This window comes from Nycticebus coucang, chromosome 5 (assembly GCF_027406575.1).
Source record: "Nycticebus coucang isolate mNycCou1 chromosome 5, mNycCou1.pri, whole genome shotgun sequence".
Taxonomy (NCBI): Eukaryota; Metazoa; Chordata; class Mammalia; order Primates; family Lorisidae; genus Nycticebus; species Nycticebus coucang.
Genome location: NC_069784.1, coordinates 4,317,237 through 4,336,922, shown reverse-complemented (window position 1 = coordinate 4,336,922; position 19,686 = coordinate 4,317,237). Strand labels below are relative to the sequence as shown.

General features: G+C 39.0%; 1 protein-coding gene across 11 annotated transcripts in view; it reads right to left on the bottom strand.

Annotated features, from left to right (window-relative positions):
- The window catches only part of LRRC7 (leucine rich repeat containing 7), a 626,043-nt gene that overhangs the window by 62,708 nt on the left and 543,649 nt on the right, over positions 1-19,686 (bottom strand). For 7 of the 11 annotated variants that reach the window (XM_053592536.1, XM_053592538.1, XM_053592543.1 and 4 more), the window contains 2 exons: positions 18,787-18,927; positions 9,202-9,321 (listed from right to left, as the gene is read on the bottom strand). The exons of 2 other annotated variants lie outside the window; for them this stretch is intronic. In XM_053592536.1, coding sequence (XP_053448511.1) covers positions 9,202-9,321; positions 18,787-18,927 — 261 coding nt within the window. The remainder of the gene's footprint in view (positions 1-9,201; positions 9,322-18,786; positions 18,928-19,686) is intronic. 2 more of the 11 variants (XR_008380264.1, XM_053592541.1) reach the window with 1 other exon arrangement.

Below are 19,686 nucleotides of genomic sequence, written 5' to 3'. Positions count from 1 at the left end.
CCTGTTCCAAAACAATAACTAATATTGCTGCCAGGAAGACCACCCTAGGGCAAGTTTAGCAGAGACAGAGGCATAGATTTGTTAGGCAGGAGGAGTGAGAGGGTGTCTCATTATGTCACTAAATGTAAACATCAGAAATCTCATAGCCCCTTCCATTGATTCCTGGTGGGTGCCTAACAATGTTATCAATAATTGACCCCAACCACAAAAATTGCATTATGATAATTTCCACCTACTTACCTCTCCCACTCCTAACCCCTCCTACCTTGTTTGCCTCTTGGCAACTGCTGGGATTGGAATTTCTGCTTAAAAGTTCCTTTTAAACCAGAGGGTGAAATTAAGAAGCAGGTACTTATTAGTCACGCAAACAGTCAGTTCTACATTATTTCAAGATAACAAAACTCCAGGGAAACCAGGGTTGCATTACTGCAGATAGAGTTATTTTCAAAGTGCCATTGAGTGGATTAATGAAATGTGGTATTTGTATACCATGGAGTACTGCTGGATCATCAGAGAATGGTGGAATAATACCTTTTGTAATAAGGAAAGGTTGGAACAGGAGACCTTTCTCCTAAGTGACGTATCATACGCACACGGAAAAACAAACACTGTCCATATTCATAAAGTGGGACTAATCGATCAGCACTCACGTGCACACCTGGAAGTAAATAAAGTCAGTGGAAATCCTAAAGAAGGTCGCAGGGCAGGAGGGGCTCGGGGCCACTGTGCCTAGCGGCACCCTCCATGCTGCCCAGGGGACGGGCTCACTGCAACTTGGACCTGACCTGGGCAGAAGCAACCAGATATCCGGGCCCCCATAATACGCTGAAACAAAGTGAAATGAAATGAAGTGAAATAAAATAAATAAAAATAAAAATGTCCCATCAGGGATGACGTTTCCCTTTTATTTGGAAATGTGTGTTGTCTTCCTACTGTTCCACTTTTTTTTTTTTTTTTTTTTTGCAGTTTTTGGCCGGAGCTGGGTTTGAACCCACCATCTTCGGCATACGGGGCCAGCGCCCTACTCCTTTGAGCCACAGGCGCCACCCTCTACTTTTCCACTTTGTCTTCCTAATGTCCCCTGAAGAAAGTGGTTTTTAGTCAAGAGGAAAACGGCATATTTTTGTGTAAGAGATATTTCTCCAGGGGCTATAGATTAGGCTGAGCATTTTTTTAATCAAAAAGTTTATAATTGTATGATTTTATCAGTCTGCCCTTTTACTGACTCATTTCTCGTTCCTGGGCAGAGCTCGCTGACAGCGAGGACAGGGAGGGCGTTTGGCTGCTGTTTCTTCTTGAAGCTACTTTTCCTCGGCAGCCCCAGTAGAATATGCGGTTACCATGGCTATCAATGCGGTCTGTCTAGCGCTCAGGAAAAAGTTCTCCCCGACAGACACCACCCTGACAGAGGAAGGGAAACCAAGGAGAGTCTCAGCCTATCGACAGACTCAAAAATCTTTTCTTAACATTTAGAAAAATGTGTGCAGTTCAAAACCAATCTATTTTTGAATTTTCATAGCTGCTCAGTCTACCAGAAAGAAAATTTACTCTAATTAGTGAAAAATTTGCTGCTGTCAGAGGAGAAAAACTGGGGCTTGGGAAGCCAGGAAGCCAGGAATGAGGCTGGCATTACTACGGTGATGGGGAAGGTTTTCTCGTTTGCTTATGGATGGGTAAAGTAAAGGCAGTAATTTGGGGCCTTCGTCCCTGTTAATAATGTATAATTTGGGGGGAGGGGATAAGTGCAAACCCTAAGGCAAGACCATAAGGCTACTTGACCTATCCTGTACAACAGAAGAGCTTCGCACTGACAATCACTCAGGTTTTAGAAGCATTTTTCAATTTCAGTTTTACTTTACACCAGAGCAGACAGTTTTGACTTTGATGCTGATGGAAATAAGAGCCGTTTCTATTTCCCTGTCTCTATGCGTGAGGTTTACCTGGCTGATTTTCATACCTGCTTCTCCCACATCTGTTTGCTCTCTTATATCCTTAAGATGGACTCTAACTTTCGGCCTTCCCTACATTTTCCAATACTTAAGCCCTCATCTCTCTCATCTCGTCCACACTTTCCTCCATTTCTATGTAAATGAGCCACATTCCTCTTTGATGTAAGGGGGCTCAACAGCACTTGCCCAGTCTCAGTTAAATTACGAAAATCAAGAACCATCATTACTCCCATTTCATTTTCACCTGCACAGAGAACTGATAACATTTCTTCTTACTGGAAAAAGGTTTTAAGAAAGTTATTTTTCACTGACCATAACTCAATGATAAGATATAATACATGAGAAATTTATAAAATAATAAAATGCTTCTATTTAAATCCCTAGATGTATAGGTTAAGGTGATTTTTCTTATGTCATACTTTTAAATATCTACTTATTTTAAAATGACAGAAGTTTATTCTGACCCTCTGAAAAGTTCTGTTATACACGGATGTGTTACCATGTTTAAAATCAGTCCCAGTAAGAATTTGGTGCAGTTGTTCGAGAGCACAGATGATGAGTGGCCATCTAGTCACCAGAAAAGCGATGTTTGATTTTCAAGAGATAGTTTAGAGCCTGCCTGTTTAAATTTGTATGGAAAGAAAAATCGAAAAAGCAGGACAAATGCCAAAATTAAAATAAGAAATGAATATTCTTTTCCAGAGACTTACTAAAAAAAAGTCTTTCAAAAAATACTTTTTGTTAGCTCGGCACCTGTGTCTCAAGCAACTAAGGCACCAGCCACATACACCTGAGCTGGCAGGTTCAAATCCAGCCGAGGCCTGCCAAACAATGACGGCTGCAACCAAAAAATAGCCAGGCGTTGTGGCAGGTGCCTGTAGTCCCAGCTACTTGAGAGGCAGAGGCAAAAGTATAGGTTGAGGCCAGGAGTTGGAGGTTGCTGTGAGCTGTGATGCCACAGCACTCTACCCAGGAGGAAAGCTTGAGGCTCTGTCTCAAAAAACAAAAAAAAACAAAACTTTTTGTATGACATAGAAAAAACAAAGTTTACAATTTGGGGATAGAGTGGGATAGAATAAGGATAGGATAATAAGAACATGAAAATGATCACGCACACACACATGCACACAACCCACACAATTTCCTCTAGTCCTCTGCTAAGCTCCCGGGCATGCCTCAGACATGGAGGTCCTGGCAATCCTGTGGCTCTCAACTGGCTGAGGTCATTGTAAATGTCAGACAGTCACAGGCAAGTTCAGCAGCGGGGGTACAACTGTGAGCCAAGACTGAGCAGCACAGCTCTGATACCTTTCTCTCCACCTGTGTCCATCCTGGTGTGGACTCCTGTCATCCATATTCATTACTCCTTTGTTACTGGGAGGGAACAGACACTCGGGGAGGGAAGAGTCACAGATGCTAAGAGACCCCTGAATGCCTAAGCTTTAAAGAATTTTCCGATTTCGTATCCCTAGGATTTCGTAGTCTCTTGGTTACCCATTCCAGAGCGGAAGCGTCTGAGGTTTCATTTGTTTTGACCTGTGTGCCACCTTCCGTCAGCAGTCCCCTGCTCCACCGTTCTGACAAACCCTCACAGGTATGAGGCTTCAAGTTTTCATTTCCTTAGGGATGTTCAACCTGTGTAAGACTGCGGCTACTTTTAAAAGAGTCTGTCGTTTTAGAATTAGGGAAAAACAGACTTATCATTCCTGTGGAGGACTGGACCAAATGATACCTGAATTTAAAATAACATGTTTTTGCAGTTTTTAACATTATTCTCTTCATATTGTATTCTGTTACCTACAGGAAAGTAATCTAAAATGATTGGTTACTTGTGTGTGCTCCCCAAGTAAGTATAACTATAAGCCTCAGTTTCTTTCATAAAATGTTTAAAATAACAGTTCCAACGTCCTGAAGTTGTTTTGAGGATCAGATGAAGAATTAACATCGAAGAATTTAGCATGACGCCTGACAAAGAGTAAAGATTTAAAATTCTTATTCTAGTGACCGTGGTATAGCCACAAGGCTGTAGGAGCCAGGGGAGTGACGCGACAAGACTCTAACACACAAAGGCTCTTCCTGGAACCACGAGTATTTTCAGCCATAGCCAAAGTTTTTAATACCAATTCTTAATGTGCTCGTGGAGTGCTGCCTGGAATTTGGGGGATGTATAGAGCTGTGACAGGTTCTGGAGAATCCTAGACTTTTAATGGACATCGAAATTTGAGATTTTGAGGACTGTCACAGCAAGAGGAGATTTAAAAACTACCACCTACTATTCCACCATTAAAAAACAAGGCAGGATTTAACACTCTCAACATTCTGCGTCACCTCGCCACTCTCAAGTGCACAGGACAGTGGCAGTAGACACAGGAGCAAACATCTTTCTGAGAGAGATTGACACTTTTTGCCCAATTATTTTATGTGTCTAAATCTTTGGATCCATAGCTTAGAAGGTACCTACATTTGTTTCCCAATTGTGCCGGGAGCACTGGTAGGCATGGCCAGGGGTGTTACCAGCGTTAATTCAACCAAGATACTATGAGAGCCAGCACAGAGAGCCACAAGTTTGGGGATTCCCTACCAAATTCCTATAGCACCACAGTAGTTTCTTATGACTCAGGAAATCGGGGCGGTGCCTGTGGCTCAGTGAGAAGGGCGCCAGCCCCACATACCGAGGGTGGCGGGTTCAAACCCAGCCTCGGCCAAATTGCAACAAAAAAATAGCCTGGCGTTGTGGCGGGCACCTGTAGTCCCGGCTGCTTGGGAGGCTGAGGCAGGAGAATCGCCTAAGCCCAGGAGTTGGAGGTTGCTGTGAGCTGTGTGATGCCACAGCATGCTACCAAGGGCAGTAAAGTGAGACTCTGTCTCTACAAAAAATAAATAAATAAATAAATAAATAAATATGATAAAACAAAATCTTCTGAGATTCTTGGAGCAATGAACTCCAGAGCAGACACTGGCTAGAACTCGCCGCCTCTAGGCTCCCTCGATCCCGTTTAATTTGTAATTCAGCTTCTGGGTTTGTCTCCCATGACATGTGGCCTCAGACTACACTGTCCATGACAACCACAACAACATTAACAAAAACATTCGGTGTGAAGTAAAATACAAACTCAGTAAGCAAGCGTACAGCGATCACACGTCTTTCAGAGAATTCTGCAGCCCAGGCTGATACTTCTCTATTTCCATTTCCTCAGGTTTATTCCCACTGAATATTAACTCAACATACTCAGCTACTATGTAATACAAAACCGAATTTGAATGTTTAAAGAATTCCTTGTTCTCTTTACTCTGAGAGGTAACAGATATGCGTATCTATTTATTGGTTCAAAAAAATCTCAGATTTTAGGCAAAATTGCTATAACATGGGGTAGTCAGAAGCCGCTTATTATAACAGTAGGAGAAAGGTAAAGGTGACTTTACACCTTAATGAAACAATAAAATTTTAAAGATATAGTACATTATTTCCCATTTGACAAGAAGTATGACAATTCAATCAAGTTTTCAGGAGACTAAACAATTATTTTTTAGCTGTTAGTAAGGTTAATCAGCAGTTCACAGACGTTTGATCAATCACCACATTGCAAGGGGTCCGTGAAGTAGGGAGGCAAATGACCCTCCTGATGTTACTGATGGGATGACTGAATGTGATGTGTGGACTTTGACAATGGATTTCATATCAAATGGGCATATGGATGGATAATATAAACACTTGTTAGCTCCATTTACAGTAATAAAAATGAGTCAGACTTACCTTTTAAGGTAGAGTGAGTGCCTTTTTGTAACTCTGTGGGTACACGTGAACCCTTCATTTGGTTGGGCTTGACTGCCCCTCCCTCCGCATCCTGCCCTGACAGTCATTCACCAAGAAGTAGAGTTTCCCCCTTTCCTCTCCAAGATTTGCAATTTCCCTGTCAAGAACAGCTTCTTCCCTTCAGCCTTTACACACGTTCAGATGTCTGCCATTTTAAATGTCTTAAAAATTCCCCTATCTTCCTTCTAACTCACATAACGCCATTCCTCCTGCTAGGATGGGCAGTTATTAGCTATTTTGGATCAATGAGATGTAAGAAGAGGCCTGTTGAAGAATTCACAGGAAAAAAGGGTCTCATAAGAGACGGTTATTACAAGTTTGCTTCTGTGTCTTGCTGGATTTGAAAGAGGATGTTTCTAATACAAATTGTCATCAGTAATCACCCTATAATTATGAGAGGAATCTGTTTTAGGTAAAAGTTAACAGTGTGGTGGGAGAGTGGAATGGGAAAAAAATCCTGAAGAATTTAATGATAGAGAACCAAGTTCTAAATTTGAGGACTACACTAGATCTCAGCTGCTTCTTACGTTAATATCATCAATAATCATCATTTCCTTGATGATTAAAACATTTCCCTCGAATTTTCTATAGGTTGCAGTAGAAACCATCCAACTGCTAAAGTCTTCGTTGAGTTTTGTACACGCCCTGGATGTTGTTCCACAGGGCTCTCTGCCGTCCTTCTGTCTCACCCAGGGCTCAATAATAACATGTTCTGATGATTCCTGACCTTTGGTCTCCAGTTAAGATTTCTCTACTGAACACATCCACCTGATGCCCTAAAGATTCAGACCTCAAGTCAACATAATAAAGTCTAATTCCCTCTCCCCACTCTTCCTCCACCTGTGACTATTTCTGCATTTCTCATCTTAGCAAATAAAACATCATCACTCGCTTAACCAAATTAGAAACGCGGGTATCAACTTTGGAACTTTTAACTGTTTCTATTCCCTCTGCCCGGTCACTCACAAGACCGTTTTGGATTTAAGACAACGTTGGATCCGCGCATTTCTCTCCACCACGCCTTGTTCCCATCTGCACTCCCTGGACCGCTGCAGGCTGCAGAGGCTCCGCATCTACTCCCATCGCTTCTATGCTTTTGCCTCTGCAATTCATTCTCTGAAAAGCTGTTAGAGTGTTCCTTAAAGAAAATTTGATCATGTCCTTTCCCTGTTTAAAACACTTTAACGTTCCCATTCCCATGTCCTACAGGATAAAGCCCAGCACCGTCTGGCCTCAGCTTATCCCACCAGCCTCACTGAGCACCACCCTCTCTTCTCAGCTGAGTTTGCCACTGAGCAGGTGGCACGGCCCTGAATCCCATCTTCACAGCACATCATGTTTGATTCACCTGTCATGCTGGATATTGTTACCCAGCAGGCAAATTAACAACATACGCAGTGCCTCAAGAATCCATGGCTTTACAAATTATTTTGAAAAATATAAAATGTGATATTTAATATACTTTTTAAAAGCACTTATGGTTATGGGGGGGGAACAGAAAGAGGGAAGGAGGGAGGTGGGTGGGGCCTTGGTGTGTGTCACACTTTATGGGGGCAAGACATGATTGCAAGAGGGACTTTACCTAACAATTGCAATCAGTGTAACCTGGCTTATTGTACCCTCAATGAATCCCCAACAATAAAAAAAAAAAAAAAAAAAAAAAAAAAAGCACTGAAGTAGTCATCAAGGGACAAGAATCGCCTAGGTCACAGAGAATGTATGTAAGTCTATACTATATATGTAAGTTACAAAGCACAATTATTAAAGGAACACTCATGAGCTTAAAAATTAGAGTGTAAGAACTACGAATTGACTTCAAAATTAGAATAGCACTGACAATTGTGTGAGTCTCCTCCCTGGTCCTGCCGCCACCTTCCCTTTAGAGGTCACCATAATTCTATATATTATATTTACCGCTCACTCAGAACAGTAGCTTTCTTTCTCATGTACTTATGCCTAAACAGCATATTTTTAGTTGTACTTATTTTTGAACTTTATAAATATGGTATCACTGATGTATTCTATCTTCTGGAACCTTTTCCCCACTCAAATTGTGTTTCTAAAGTTTATACACATCTTAAAATTACAATTTGCTAATTTTTATTGCTGTGAAATATTCCTTTGTGTGAACTTAGTTACACACTCTCCTGGTGATAAATTTGATGACATATAGAAGGTTTTTCCAGTTTAACATCTTAGGAGGGGAACTACTGGGATGTAGGGTGTATACATATTTAGCTTTAGGAGATAATTCGTTACCAAATGGTTGTGCTTTACATTATTACAAGAAGTATAAAAGAGTTTCCACTGCTCTTATATTTGCAAACAACTTACATTCTTCAGATTTCTTAATTTTTTACCAGTCCAGTCTATGCAAAATAACATATTTTGCATTTCTCTGATTGATACAAAGGTTTAGTTTTGTTTTAATATTTATTTGCCCTCCTGATTCCACCTGTAATTTGCCAGTTTAAAAAACTGTGTTATGGCCAGGCATGGAGGTTCACCCCTGTAATCCCAGCACTCTTGGGAAAACTGCTTGAGCTCAGGAGTTTGAGAACAGCCTGAGCAAGAGCAAGACCCTGTCTCTACCACAAATAGAAAAAAGTTAGCCAGATGTTATGGCAAGTGCCTATAGTCCCAGCTACCTGGGAGACTGAGGCAGGAAGATCGCTTGAGTCCTGGAGTTTGAGGTTGCAGTGAACCAAGCTGCTGCTGTAATATTCTACCCAGGATGACAGAGTGAGGCTCAGTCTCAAAAAATAAATTATGTGGTATGTCTTTATTACTGATTTGTAGGAGCTTTAAAAAATATATTCTGCTATACGAATCCCTGTCCCTTGTATATGTAGCAGGTATCTTCCCCAAGGTTGTGGTTTTCACTCCTGTTATAGTGATCCCCAGGTAATACCATACTTAGCTACTTATCGTGACTCAGCTACTTCAATAGATTGAGGTTCTTGAGGTAAGGAACTAGATCTTGTCTCCCCAGCATCCAGCAAGTGCTTCACACAGAGCAGAGTGCAGTTGCTCACAAAATGTTTGTTTTTTAGACACAGCGAATCCATCTCTTTGTATGCAAATTGACTACAACACACTTCCCTAAAGCCAAGAGAATCAGAAATGTATGTCACACACCTTTTTTGTATTTGCCCTTCAGAGATGGGCAGTAAGTGAGAGGTAGAAGTGTCTTAGGTCAGCACGGTGTATTTGTTTATAAACAGATTATAAACATTCAGTACCAATTCCCAAGACTTGGCAGTGTTTATTTTTCCGTTCAATGCACGTACAGTTAGCCAAGCCCTCTATAGGAGGAGAACATTTAGTCTACAGATATCAGAAAGTTAGAAATGATGTTAAAACACAAGATATGGATATTACACATTACAATGGACGTACACGGTTCATGGTTTGTGTCATTAATTTGAAATTGGTTACCTTTTTAGTAATGGTGTCCGGGGGAACATCGCGCCTCCCGAGTGGATAAGGATTCCATTGGCCACTAGGAGACACATCTTCTTGTCCATTGTCTAAAATGTTGCTTTGCTGGGACGGGGTCTATTGCAAAAATGGTATGGCATTCTTTAGTGACGTAGTAGGAGTTTACCATAGTTTTCTGAAAAGAGTTCCTAATGATTATGGTAAAATTAATTTTGTTTAATTGCAAAAATATATATACCCTGAACTGGAAATACTAGTATATACTATTTACTGAGTAAGAATTCTAAATTGATAGCTTTTTGGAAGCAGTGAGAAATACAATTAAAAGAATCATCTTAGAGTTATTTGATGAATTTTAAGGAAATGTTTATATTATTTATAGTACCTGAATAAAAATAATCAGAATAAAATGAACTAACTGTTAAAAATCACAACATTTTACATATGCTTAATTTCTCTCTATAGTATAATCTTACCATTTAGAATATAAATCAAAACCATATAACACACAGAATGTAACTTTCAATATTCCAAACCTTAACCTAAAATAAATTTTATAAGGCTGTATTGATTCTGAGAAAAAATGCCTTGCACTAATCTAAAAGAGTGTTACTACTGGCATAATGCAAGATTTATGGAATTTTCTACAAATAGCTTTGGGGGAAGTGTTAAAGCAACATCAGAATCATGCTATTGGAAAGAATTATGCTATTGGAATCACAGTGTAAATAAAACATGACTGTCTTGATTACCAAATTTATCTATTTATGTGAATCACTTGTATATTAACATTTACATTCTTCATATATCTTATTTTTTTCTGATTTCTTGCTTATTATTATTAACAAATAATAATAACCTTGTCTTTATTATTAATTATATTAGATATTTTGGGGAGACTCCTTCTTCTAACCTGAGTCTTAGCAAGCAGTCACACACCATCAGAAAGACGGTAGAGGGATATAGCATGGTTGATTTTTGCAGAGACTTTTTCCTTCTCTTATCTGTAGGGTATGCAAGTCCTGGTGAGTTTCCTGGGGAACTCTTTTGTGGTTGAGATACCACGTCCCAGTGTTCCCTGTGCCACTTTCTGAGTATCTTCTGAAGGATCCTACTGATCAAGCCTGGTTAGCAAGCGTATGTGCAGCTGCACTTTATATAAGGAATTATCCTCCAGCCCTGGAAAGGCAGAACTGGGCTATTCTCCCCATAGCATGCTGGAGATGGGCTGCGTGCCAGTCTTAATCTGGTTATATTGAGTTCCCAGCTTGTTCTCCTTTACAATTATATAATCACCCTATCTGCATTCTGACGACATGCAGTTTTAAAAGGCATTGTTTGGAAAATTCTAAAATAGAATTTATTATGACTCTAGATAAAGTTTTCCATGGGTCAACTGGATATAATAAAAAGGAGATAACTCAATTTTCTTCTTATATTTTGGCAATTTTCATAAGCCTCTCAGAAAGTATTAAAAAAGAAAAGAGAGGAAAAGCGTACTCAATTTAAGCTCCTGGATTATTTAGGAATGAATCTGTGCTTATCTGAAAAATCAAATGTTGTCAGCACATGTAAAGTTCATGTTATTTGAAAATGACCCAGGAGCTGTTTCATGCCTGTCGGTCTGTTTCAAGCCTTGGCTTTCAGTCTTCATGTTTCCCAGATGAATACATTTGCATAAACCCACACACAATTTTTCTGGACACTAAAATATGGGACACAAAAATGTTAAAAGTAAATAGTTAAAACATAATCCTGTAGGTTAAACACTGCTGGCCAATGTTTTCTTTTTGATTTTTTATACTCCTGTCTTGTTTCTTTGCCAGTGAAGTGGAATAATTAATACGTTCATCTGGCTAGGTCTGTGCAATGCACAGTTTTGAGAAGTGGCCAGAATTCAACACAGCTTCTTCTTCTTCTTTTTTTTTTTTAATCTCCATATCATCTCCATTTCCTCTGCCACATTTGCTTTAGCTGCCCAGACGTGACTCTGAGTTATTGTTAGAGAGCAATTGAGAATCATAAAATTCTTTTTAGTGTAAAAAAAGAATCTAAAAACCCTTTAGTCAAGATCCTAATGTGATGATGTGGCCTCTTCACCAGTTTATAAATGAATATATTGCTTTCTTAAAAATTACAATTAACAATCATGCCAATTCCACTATGTTCCAGGGTCAGAGGGGACATAAACAGGCAGGCACACAAAACAGATGCTTTTCACTTGATAGTAAAATTAAAATAAGATTCTCAAAGCAATTTCTGTTTAAAGCGGCTCTGGTCTTTCTGCTTTTCTCAAATGAGACACCCAAGTGTTGATTTAAGTTTGCAGAAATAGAAAGACCTTGAAAATGACTTACTGACAGTTAGTGGCAGTGGGAGTGGTGACAGGGACCAAAGAGAGAATTACACAATCTGTGCACATCCTTTCCCAAAGGAGTAGAGCGACTGTGTATAAATGCAGTTGCTTAACTGTCAAAATTCTATTAATGGCTCAAAGGATCTCCTGAAAAAATATTTAAAAAATTAAGCTACCAATTTACTACTCCAGAGAAAATAGGTCAGTTACTCATTCCCTTATTTTTAGGGACCACATTCTTGATAATTTCTTTAGATACTTTAGTTCTTTATTTCATTTTTTTTTTTTTTTTGTAGAGACAGAGTCTCACTTTATGGCCCTTGGTAGAGTGCCATGGCATCACACAGCTCACAGCAACCTCCAACTCCCAGGCTTAAGCGATTCTCTTGCCTCAGCCTCCTGAGTAGCTGGGACTACAGGCGCCCGCCACAACGCCCAGCTATTTTTTTTGGTTGCAGTTCAGCCCGGGCCGGGTTTGAACCCACCACCCTTGGTATATGGGGCCGGTGCCTTACCGACTGAGCCACAGGCGCCGCCCTCTTTATTTCATTTTTAAAGACAGGGTCTTGCTATGCTACCCACGCTGGAGTGCAGGAGTGGAATAGCTCCCTGTAGCTTCCAACTTCCCGAGCTCAAGAGATCCTCCCAGTAGCTTGGACGATGGGCACACACCACCATGCTTGGATGATTTTTAACGTTTTTGGTGGAGATGGGGTCTCACTGTGTTGCCCAGGCTTGTCTGAAATACCTGGCCTCCTCCTCCCCACCTTGGCCACCAAAAGTGCTGGGAACACAGGCTTGAGCTACTGTGCCTGGCCAGGTATTTTTTTTTTGTAGATTCTTTAAAGAGTAGGAAAGAGTCTTATTTTTCCTAAAATAACTAAGACCAAAGACATGGGAGCTCATCACAAAGTGCTATTTCTTTAACTTCTAAATTCCTCAAATCTTTAATATTTCAAAATAACAGAGAAAATGGCTGGCGTGATTTAGTAATAAATAAGAAATTTTGTATTTCACAAGAAATGTGGCAATGCTGAGTAGAAGGAAGTCTTACTGAACTGATGGTCTCCTTGAAGACGAGTGTGGACATTGCTAGATTTAATACTTATGATTTGACTACCGTGAATGGTCACGAATGTTACCTTGAAGGGTAATTTCTAATTTTGCTGAGACTTAAATTCACACAAATGTGTGTGTATGTTTGCATGTGTATAGGAATATGTTTTTGTACACGTGTCCATACTTATGAATATGTGTGCAGATGTGTATTAACAGAATTCATGTAACTAAGCTTAGCTGATACAGCAGCTTTGCTCTGATCTGTTAACTGATGGGTACACAGCTTGCTTGTGAAATTACACTTAGTGCATTATTATTATTATTTTATTAATTTATTATTAATTTGTATTAATAATATTAATTTTATTTTTATTTTATTATACTGTATTATTTTCTTTTTTTTTAACTTTTTTTATTAAATCATAGCTGTGAACATTAATGTGATCATGGGGCACCGTAATTTTACTGTATTAGAGTGGTATTAGAATTCGGCACTGGCAAAGATTTCTTAGGACCTCTCAGGTGAGAACTCCAGGATCTGCTTTGTTGAGTAACTGGCATGTGGTTTATAAAGGGATAAATTATTAATAACAAATTTCCCCAAAGTATTTCCAGTAAAGTTATTATGTTCTTGTTTTTTGTGATCCTTTTTTTCTAAAATACAGGTATTACAAAGGTCAATATAGATACCAAGCTTGTGTCTAAATGATGATTCCATGGGCTTCGATCTGAAAATAGTAATGTAATGCCCAAGTGATTTTCAAGCCAACATTTCATTATAATGGTGATGAAGCAGCCATATAAGTACCAACATTATTATATTGGTGATTTTAACCACTGTCTATGAGAATTTATGTCTTTTTCATAATTAGAAAGGCAAGCAAATCTTCCTCGAGAGCTAATAAATACAGCAAAATCCATACAAAGTGTAGGCATGAGTCGCCCTGAGGGGAAGCATAAATCTTGCTCTGCTTTCAGCAGACAAAAAAAAATGGTATTAAGAAAGTAACCCCTGGCCTAGGGTGAATAAATGCATACCAAATGTTGGTACTGTCTGATCCTGAGTCATTTGCATAGACCCAGTAAGAAAGGGTATTATAAATTTAAAAATAGTTTAGGTCTAAACATTGCTATCTAAATTTCTCTGACTCAGAATCTGGTGAAATGAATATTAACTAACTGATTTGCAAACTTTAGTAAACCAAACAGTGAGAGCAATTTCTGCTAGGCAAAATTTTATAGTAAGATTCTTTAATACGTGTATTTCTATAATGTCAGATGTCCCATCCCTGAAATTATAAATTAATTTATATTAGTGCCCAGTTCAATGAGCCAACAAGCAGTAGATGTGATGGTGTAAACATCGTGGTGGCAGAAGTTAAGAAAAAGAATAAGAAGAGGAAGTTATCAATTTCCCCAGTAGAGAGGAGACTCTGCTATTTCCTGGCAGCCAGACACCTGCAGACAGAGAGTTAGGAAAGGCCGATTCAACCATCTCATCCCCAGCCCTGCTTGTCTCCAGGGCTGCAGCGGCCTGGATGATTAACAAGTGATTTTCTTGGGTCCATAACCTTTAACTTTTCTCTGCTACCAAATATAATTCCTGGTGATACTGAGTGCTCAGGAAAGGCAAGTGGATCTGAGAAAGCACAAGGTAATTAGCAGCATTCATTACGTTCCACTCAACCAAGAGGGCGCTCCACCTGTCACACACAGGAAGGATCAGCGCCATGAAATGCTTCGCGTTAGTTAATATTCTTTTCTCCATCCCATACTATACATTTCTCGTTTTGAAGACAATGGGAGATGATAGTGCAAACAGAAGAGGTTTATCAACTGTGATGAGTCATATTCTATGAAAATGTCAGGTTTTACAAATACCTGAGAACCCATCAGCATAGTAGAAAGGGCACGTCCATGGGTACCAGGCACAGGCAGATTGAAATTCTACCACTACTATGCTAAGTGTAGGGGATACAACAGCAAAACAAAAAAATACACTTTGGCGTGTGACACATGAGCCTCAGTTTCCTCATCTATAAAATGGAGATAAATATGCCCTTTGAGAGTTTTAGTGGGTGGTGAGAAAAAAATATGTTTAAAGTACCTTACTTTAGTAGATTCTCAATAAATCCTAGTCTTTACTTATTTTTCTCTCAATGGAAATATTTATCCATTCTACCATACTTTAGATAATAAAAATGATAGTCTGAACTGACATTTTACAATGCTGTATTTCTTTCTGGTAACATAAAATTCAAGACAGCAGCTAAGCTCGATTACAATAGAACACATCCAGAGAAACGCATGGAACCACTAACAACACCATAAAAAGGTGCCTGAAATGCTTTTTGGAAAGGCAGTAAATAATAAATGAATGAATGAATGAATAAATAAATAAATAAATAGAAAACACTAATAATTCTATAATCTCATTCACATACTCTAAATGTTCTGGTTTCTAAATATCATTATATTTCCGGGAAAGTAGCATAATCTTTCCCATAAATGAATACATTACAGGAAATTAAATGTATTAAATTTATTTTGTTGTTATTTTGGAATTTTCTAAATGTCTTAAATGGTGCCATAAGATTGTCATAGAAAATATAATTTACTACTTGTTAGCACAGAAAGCTTGTAATCCATGAAAAATGTACAAGTCTCAGCCTGGCATGTAATAAATGGAAAAAAATTAGAAATATTCAATATACCTAGCAAAACCTGGGAGAGTGTTCCCTTTTCAGCCATGTAAATATTCACTGTGCAGCAGAGTTCTTTCACCTTCTTACACAAATAACCATATTCCTTATTTTGAGTATGTTTAAAGGCAGTCTTGGTGCAGCAGAGAAATTTTGAAAAGGTATTGTTTCCTCTTCCTTGCAAGAGGCAAGTCTTGACAGAGAGTGGGAACGGGGTTTGGAAGTCGGCCCCTGCATGTTCCTCGGGGGAGGCATCCCCTGTTCCAACATACGCCGCAACTGTACCTCCAGCACTTAATTTCTAACAGGTGAAAACCTTAATTAGATTCCTTACGAAACTTCATTCATTCCTTCTAGGACACCCCAGACTCATCTGCCACAGCATCTAACTAGAGATGGCCGGTGTTACCACTTAGGGATTTTATGACGAGGAGGGACAGCTCCAGAACTGCCGTGGAGAACAGAACAGTTTTGTCAATTTTCTTATTGAAAACGTTTGTTTCTATACTGATCTTACCCTATATTTTAGGGCACTCCTTATGGCTATAAAGACATCTTAAATACCTGAGACACTAATTCTTTATCATTTTAAGTAGCAAGAAAAAATGTTGCAATAGATTTTTATGCTTTTCTGAAGCAAAAGGAAAATGATTTTTGCCTACTTTCCTCTCTCAGGAAGAAGGGTTTAGGGGGAAACCGAACCTCAAACACTGGACCGGGTTAGTAAGGAGTGGCCAGTGGAGCCAAGAAAGGATAAACCGAGAGAGAGATTTTAAGAAAGTTTGCTCTAAAGCTTAACAGAAAAAACAAATCAGATTTCCAAATCAGATCTCTGCAGAGGAGACATACATGGGCCTGAAAGTGAAAGGACAGAGGCTTGGATTAGAGTCTGTGGGAGGAACCTGGAATTCTTCTTGAAACTATTTAAGCACCCAGTGTCTGATAAGGTCCCTGCATGGAGACGGGGCAGCAGAGTTGTCCCAGCTGCCCACATTTGTAGGACTTAAATGGGATCAGTTTTGGATCATAAACTCCGCAATGATGGAGGGTTCGCCCTGCCTAGCTGTTCTTTCATACCTTGCTGTAAACCTTCTCTCTTCTTCTTTTTTTGTTCAGATAATAAAGTATTGATGATAAATTTATTTTGGTAAGTATTATTTTTAATACTTAAATTGTTCTTGGTTTGCATCCAACAAGAATTCCTTTAGGTCACCTCTGTGTCCCACTAAGGATGGCGAGAAGTCTCCAAATATAACTCTGCTTTATTTTGGTTTCAGAAAATCTCAGAGCTATAGAGCTATACACACAGTGACTCCATCTCCAGGGTAGCCCAAATGATATAAAGAAACCAACACAGGGATACTTAATTTTATATTTGAAGCATAATTTAGACACTGAGAAACACTGTTTCAAGCATACTGCCAAATACTTTATGTATCTGTATTATTAAATAGAGAGATGAATAAATATAGCCACATTTAGGCAGAATAGGGGAGTTTCTATATGATATAATTTCAGGGGGTTCAGGCAATAGCTTCCTTAATACCAAGATCTTTTTAATCTGCTCACTGAAATGTGAAATCCCATTATTTTAGTTTAAATGTTCAATTTCTAATTGCCAAGCCCTCTAGGAGAGGTCCCTGTTCAAAGCTGTGACATATGGCCAGGCATGGTGGTTCACGACGGTTATCTTAGCACTCTGGCAGGCCAAGGAGGGAGGACTGCTTGAGACCAGGAGTTTGAGATCCCATCTCTACAGAAAAAAAATAATAATAAATAAAAATAGAAGAATCAGCCAGGCATGGTAGCGCACACCTGTTGTCCCAGCGACTCAGGAGGCTGAGGGGGAGGATCCCTCTACCCCAGGAGTTTGAGGTTGCTGTGAGCTGTGATGATGCCATTGACTCCAGCTAATGTGACAGGATGAAGCCCTGCCTCCTCCCCCAAAAGAAAAGCTAGTATATCTCATCTATTTCTCAACACAATTAAGTTTCAAGGTCTTTCTGAAAACTGGTTTTGTTAGGACAGAGGACGAGAGCCTTGGGCATTTGGGAGGACAGGAAGAACCTTTGAGCAGGGAACTCAGATAAATGTAGCTGTGCTGATGGAGAGCCTGGACCACTTTATACTGGCTCTTGAGATCCAACTATACATGAATCTTCCCAATTCTGAGTTCAGTGACATTAAGTTGGCACCTTGAAATTGGCCATAGCGGGAATATTATATCACTGACATTGGAAAATAACACAATTCAGGGTCTTGCCTTTCTCCCTGGAGAGAAAGTTACCAGCACACGCTAGTCCTTACAACATGAGACAGAGAGCAGGGGAAATAACAGTGGGGTTTTTGTTGTTTTCTGTTTGTTTTAAAGTGGTCGTGGGTGATGAAAAGCTGTGGATATAAATGTCTTTGTGATTTTGTTTTTCTACTTACAGTAGGAGCCAAACTATCCAGAGCTGGGGAATGATATTAAAGACTAATTTAACCACAAAATATGACTTTGAGGTCTATGACCCCCTTTTGATGGGACAGGAGTTTGTTCCATATATTTATTAATTTTACTAAGAGAGCATGTTTGTGGGCTGCTGTTACTCTAACTCCTACTCTGCATGGCTGTGTCATGAGGACTTACTAGGCTAATGACTATGACTACACTTATATAAAGCCATGATGACACATTGTTTCAAAATGATTCCTTACTCTCCAGGGAAAGGTAGTGAGGACAGAAGGCATTAATCAATTTCAACGCATTCTCAGTTTCCACTTGACTCAAACAAGGAGAAAGTTTCCTTTAACAATGGAAATGATTCCTCTTCTACTATCTTCCCTTTCAAATGTGCCTACATTCTCATTAAAATCATATGAACTTGCTACTTTTCCATTAACTTAGATTCTTTAGCTACAAACTCATTTCTCACGATTTACTTCTGTTATATTTCCCACCCCATCCCCCAAAATATGGCTAAAGAAGCATTTAGACATGCTAGCCACTTCTTCTGTTCTAATTTAGGACTCTACATCTTTTCCAGAGGAATCAGCTGAAATCCAATTGATAAATTTCCAGCTCTGTTCTCAGAATGCATCACCAACAGAAGATGGGGCTATCTCCAAAAAAGTAAAATAAAGAAAGAAACATACAAACACAAAAGAAAGAAAAACAAAGAAGAAAAGTAAAATGAAATGAATAATAAGAAAGATGAGCCTGAAAGCAACACAAAAAGCCATGTAGCTGCTCAATCCAAAAAGCAAAAAGCTTGATCCAAAAAGGGTAACCTCATAATCAGTCCGGCTACAAATATTCGTTGAGCAGCTGAGAGTTTGGGCTCACCATCATTGGCCCTTGTGCTTTTTGGACTCGTGAGTCTATAATAAGCAGGGTTGTACATAGAGCCTAAACACATTAACTGAACAAACAACATTAATTGGCTTTGGTATGCTGACACATGTAGGGCAGTCCATACTTACTTTCTGGAGAGGTAGTTCTTGATGGTCAAATTTAGACTTAGTCTGCAAGTTTAAAGTCATGCTTCTGCCTGCATGCATTGCTGAAATACCTCCATAGGGCAGCATGCCAAGGTTAACTGTGTTGTGTTTGTAAGCAGCATTCTGAGTAGAGGAAATAATCATGTGACAGGGGGTGAACACATGCTCAACAAACTGATTATTACATGAACATGTTCAAATTCATAACATTTAACTTTAAGCAGGCAAACAGTAACTTTCTTTTTAAACATGCACTTGGTCAGACAGAAGCTTACAGTAAACAGTGTTAGTTATGCACATAATGAGTACCATCCAAAAACTACAGAAAAGACAAAAAGCAAAGAAGATACACTCTGTTTCACATTACTGCTAACTCAAACGTATAAAATCTATCTTTATATATCATGATTATAGTGACTTTGGACAAGTAGTGTTCATCTTTAGTAGCCTGTTAGTTTAAAAAATGCAGACAGTGAGACCTTAGATTTTACCAGCTGCAAACCTCATGGTCACTTTCACATTGTGAGATCATCACTTACAGACACAGATTAGCTTCTGTCTTAAGCTAAGGCATTGCAATATTAAAGCCCAAATCAGCCTCCTGTATTGCTTGGTCTGTGGGCACAATTACAGCAAGTTAGAAAGGCAGCTGGTGAGAGAAAATGTGAAATCTCACCATGGGCTTGATTGAATTTACTTATTAGATCAGGCAAATATGGTATATGTGTATCCAAATATTCTAATTTTTTTTTTGTTTCTTAAAACTTACATTTTAGACTAAAAAAATTTAATAATGATACTAAAGCAATTATACTTAGTTGAATTATTAATGCTATTTGTCTAATATACCTAAATACCTATAGAACATTCGTGATATTTCTG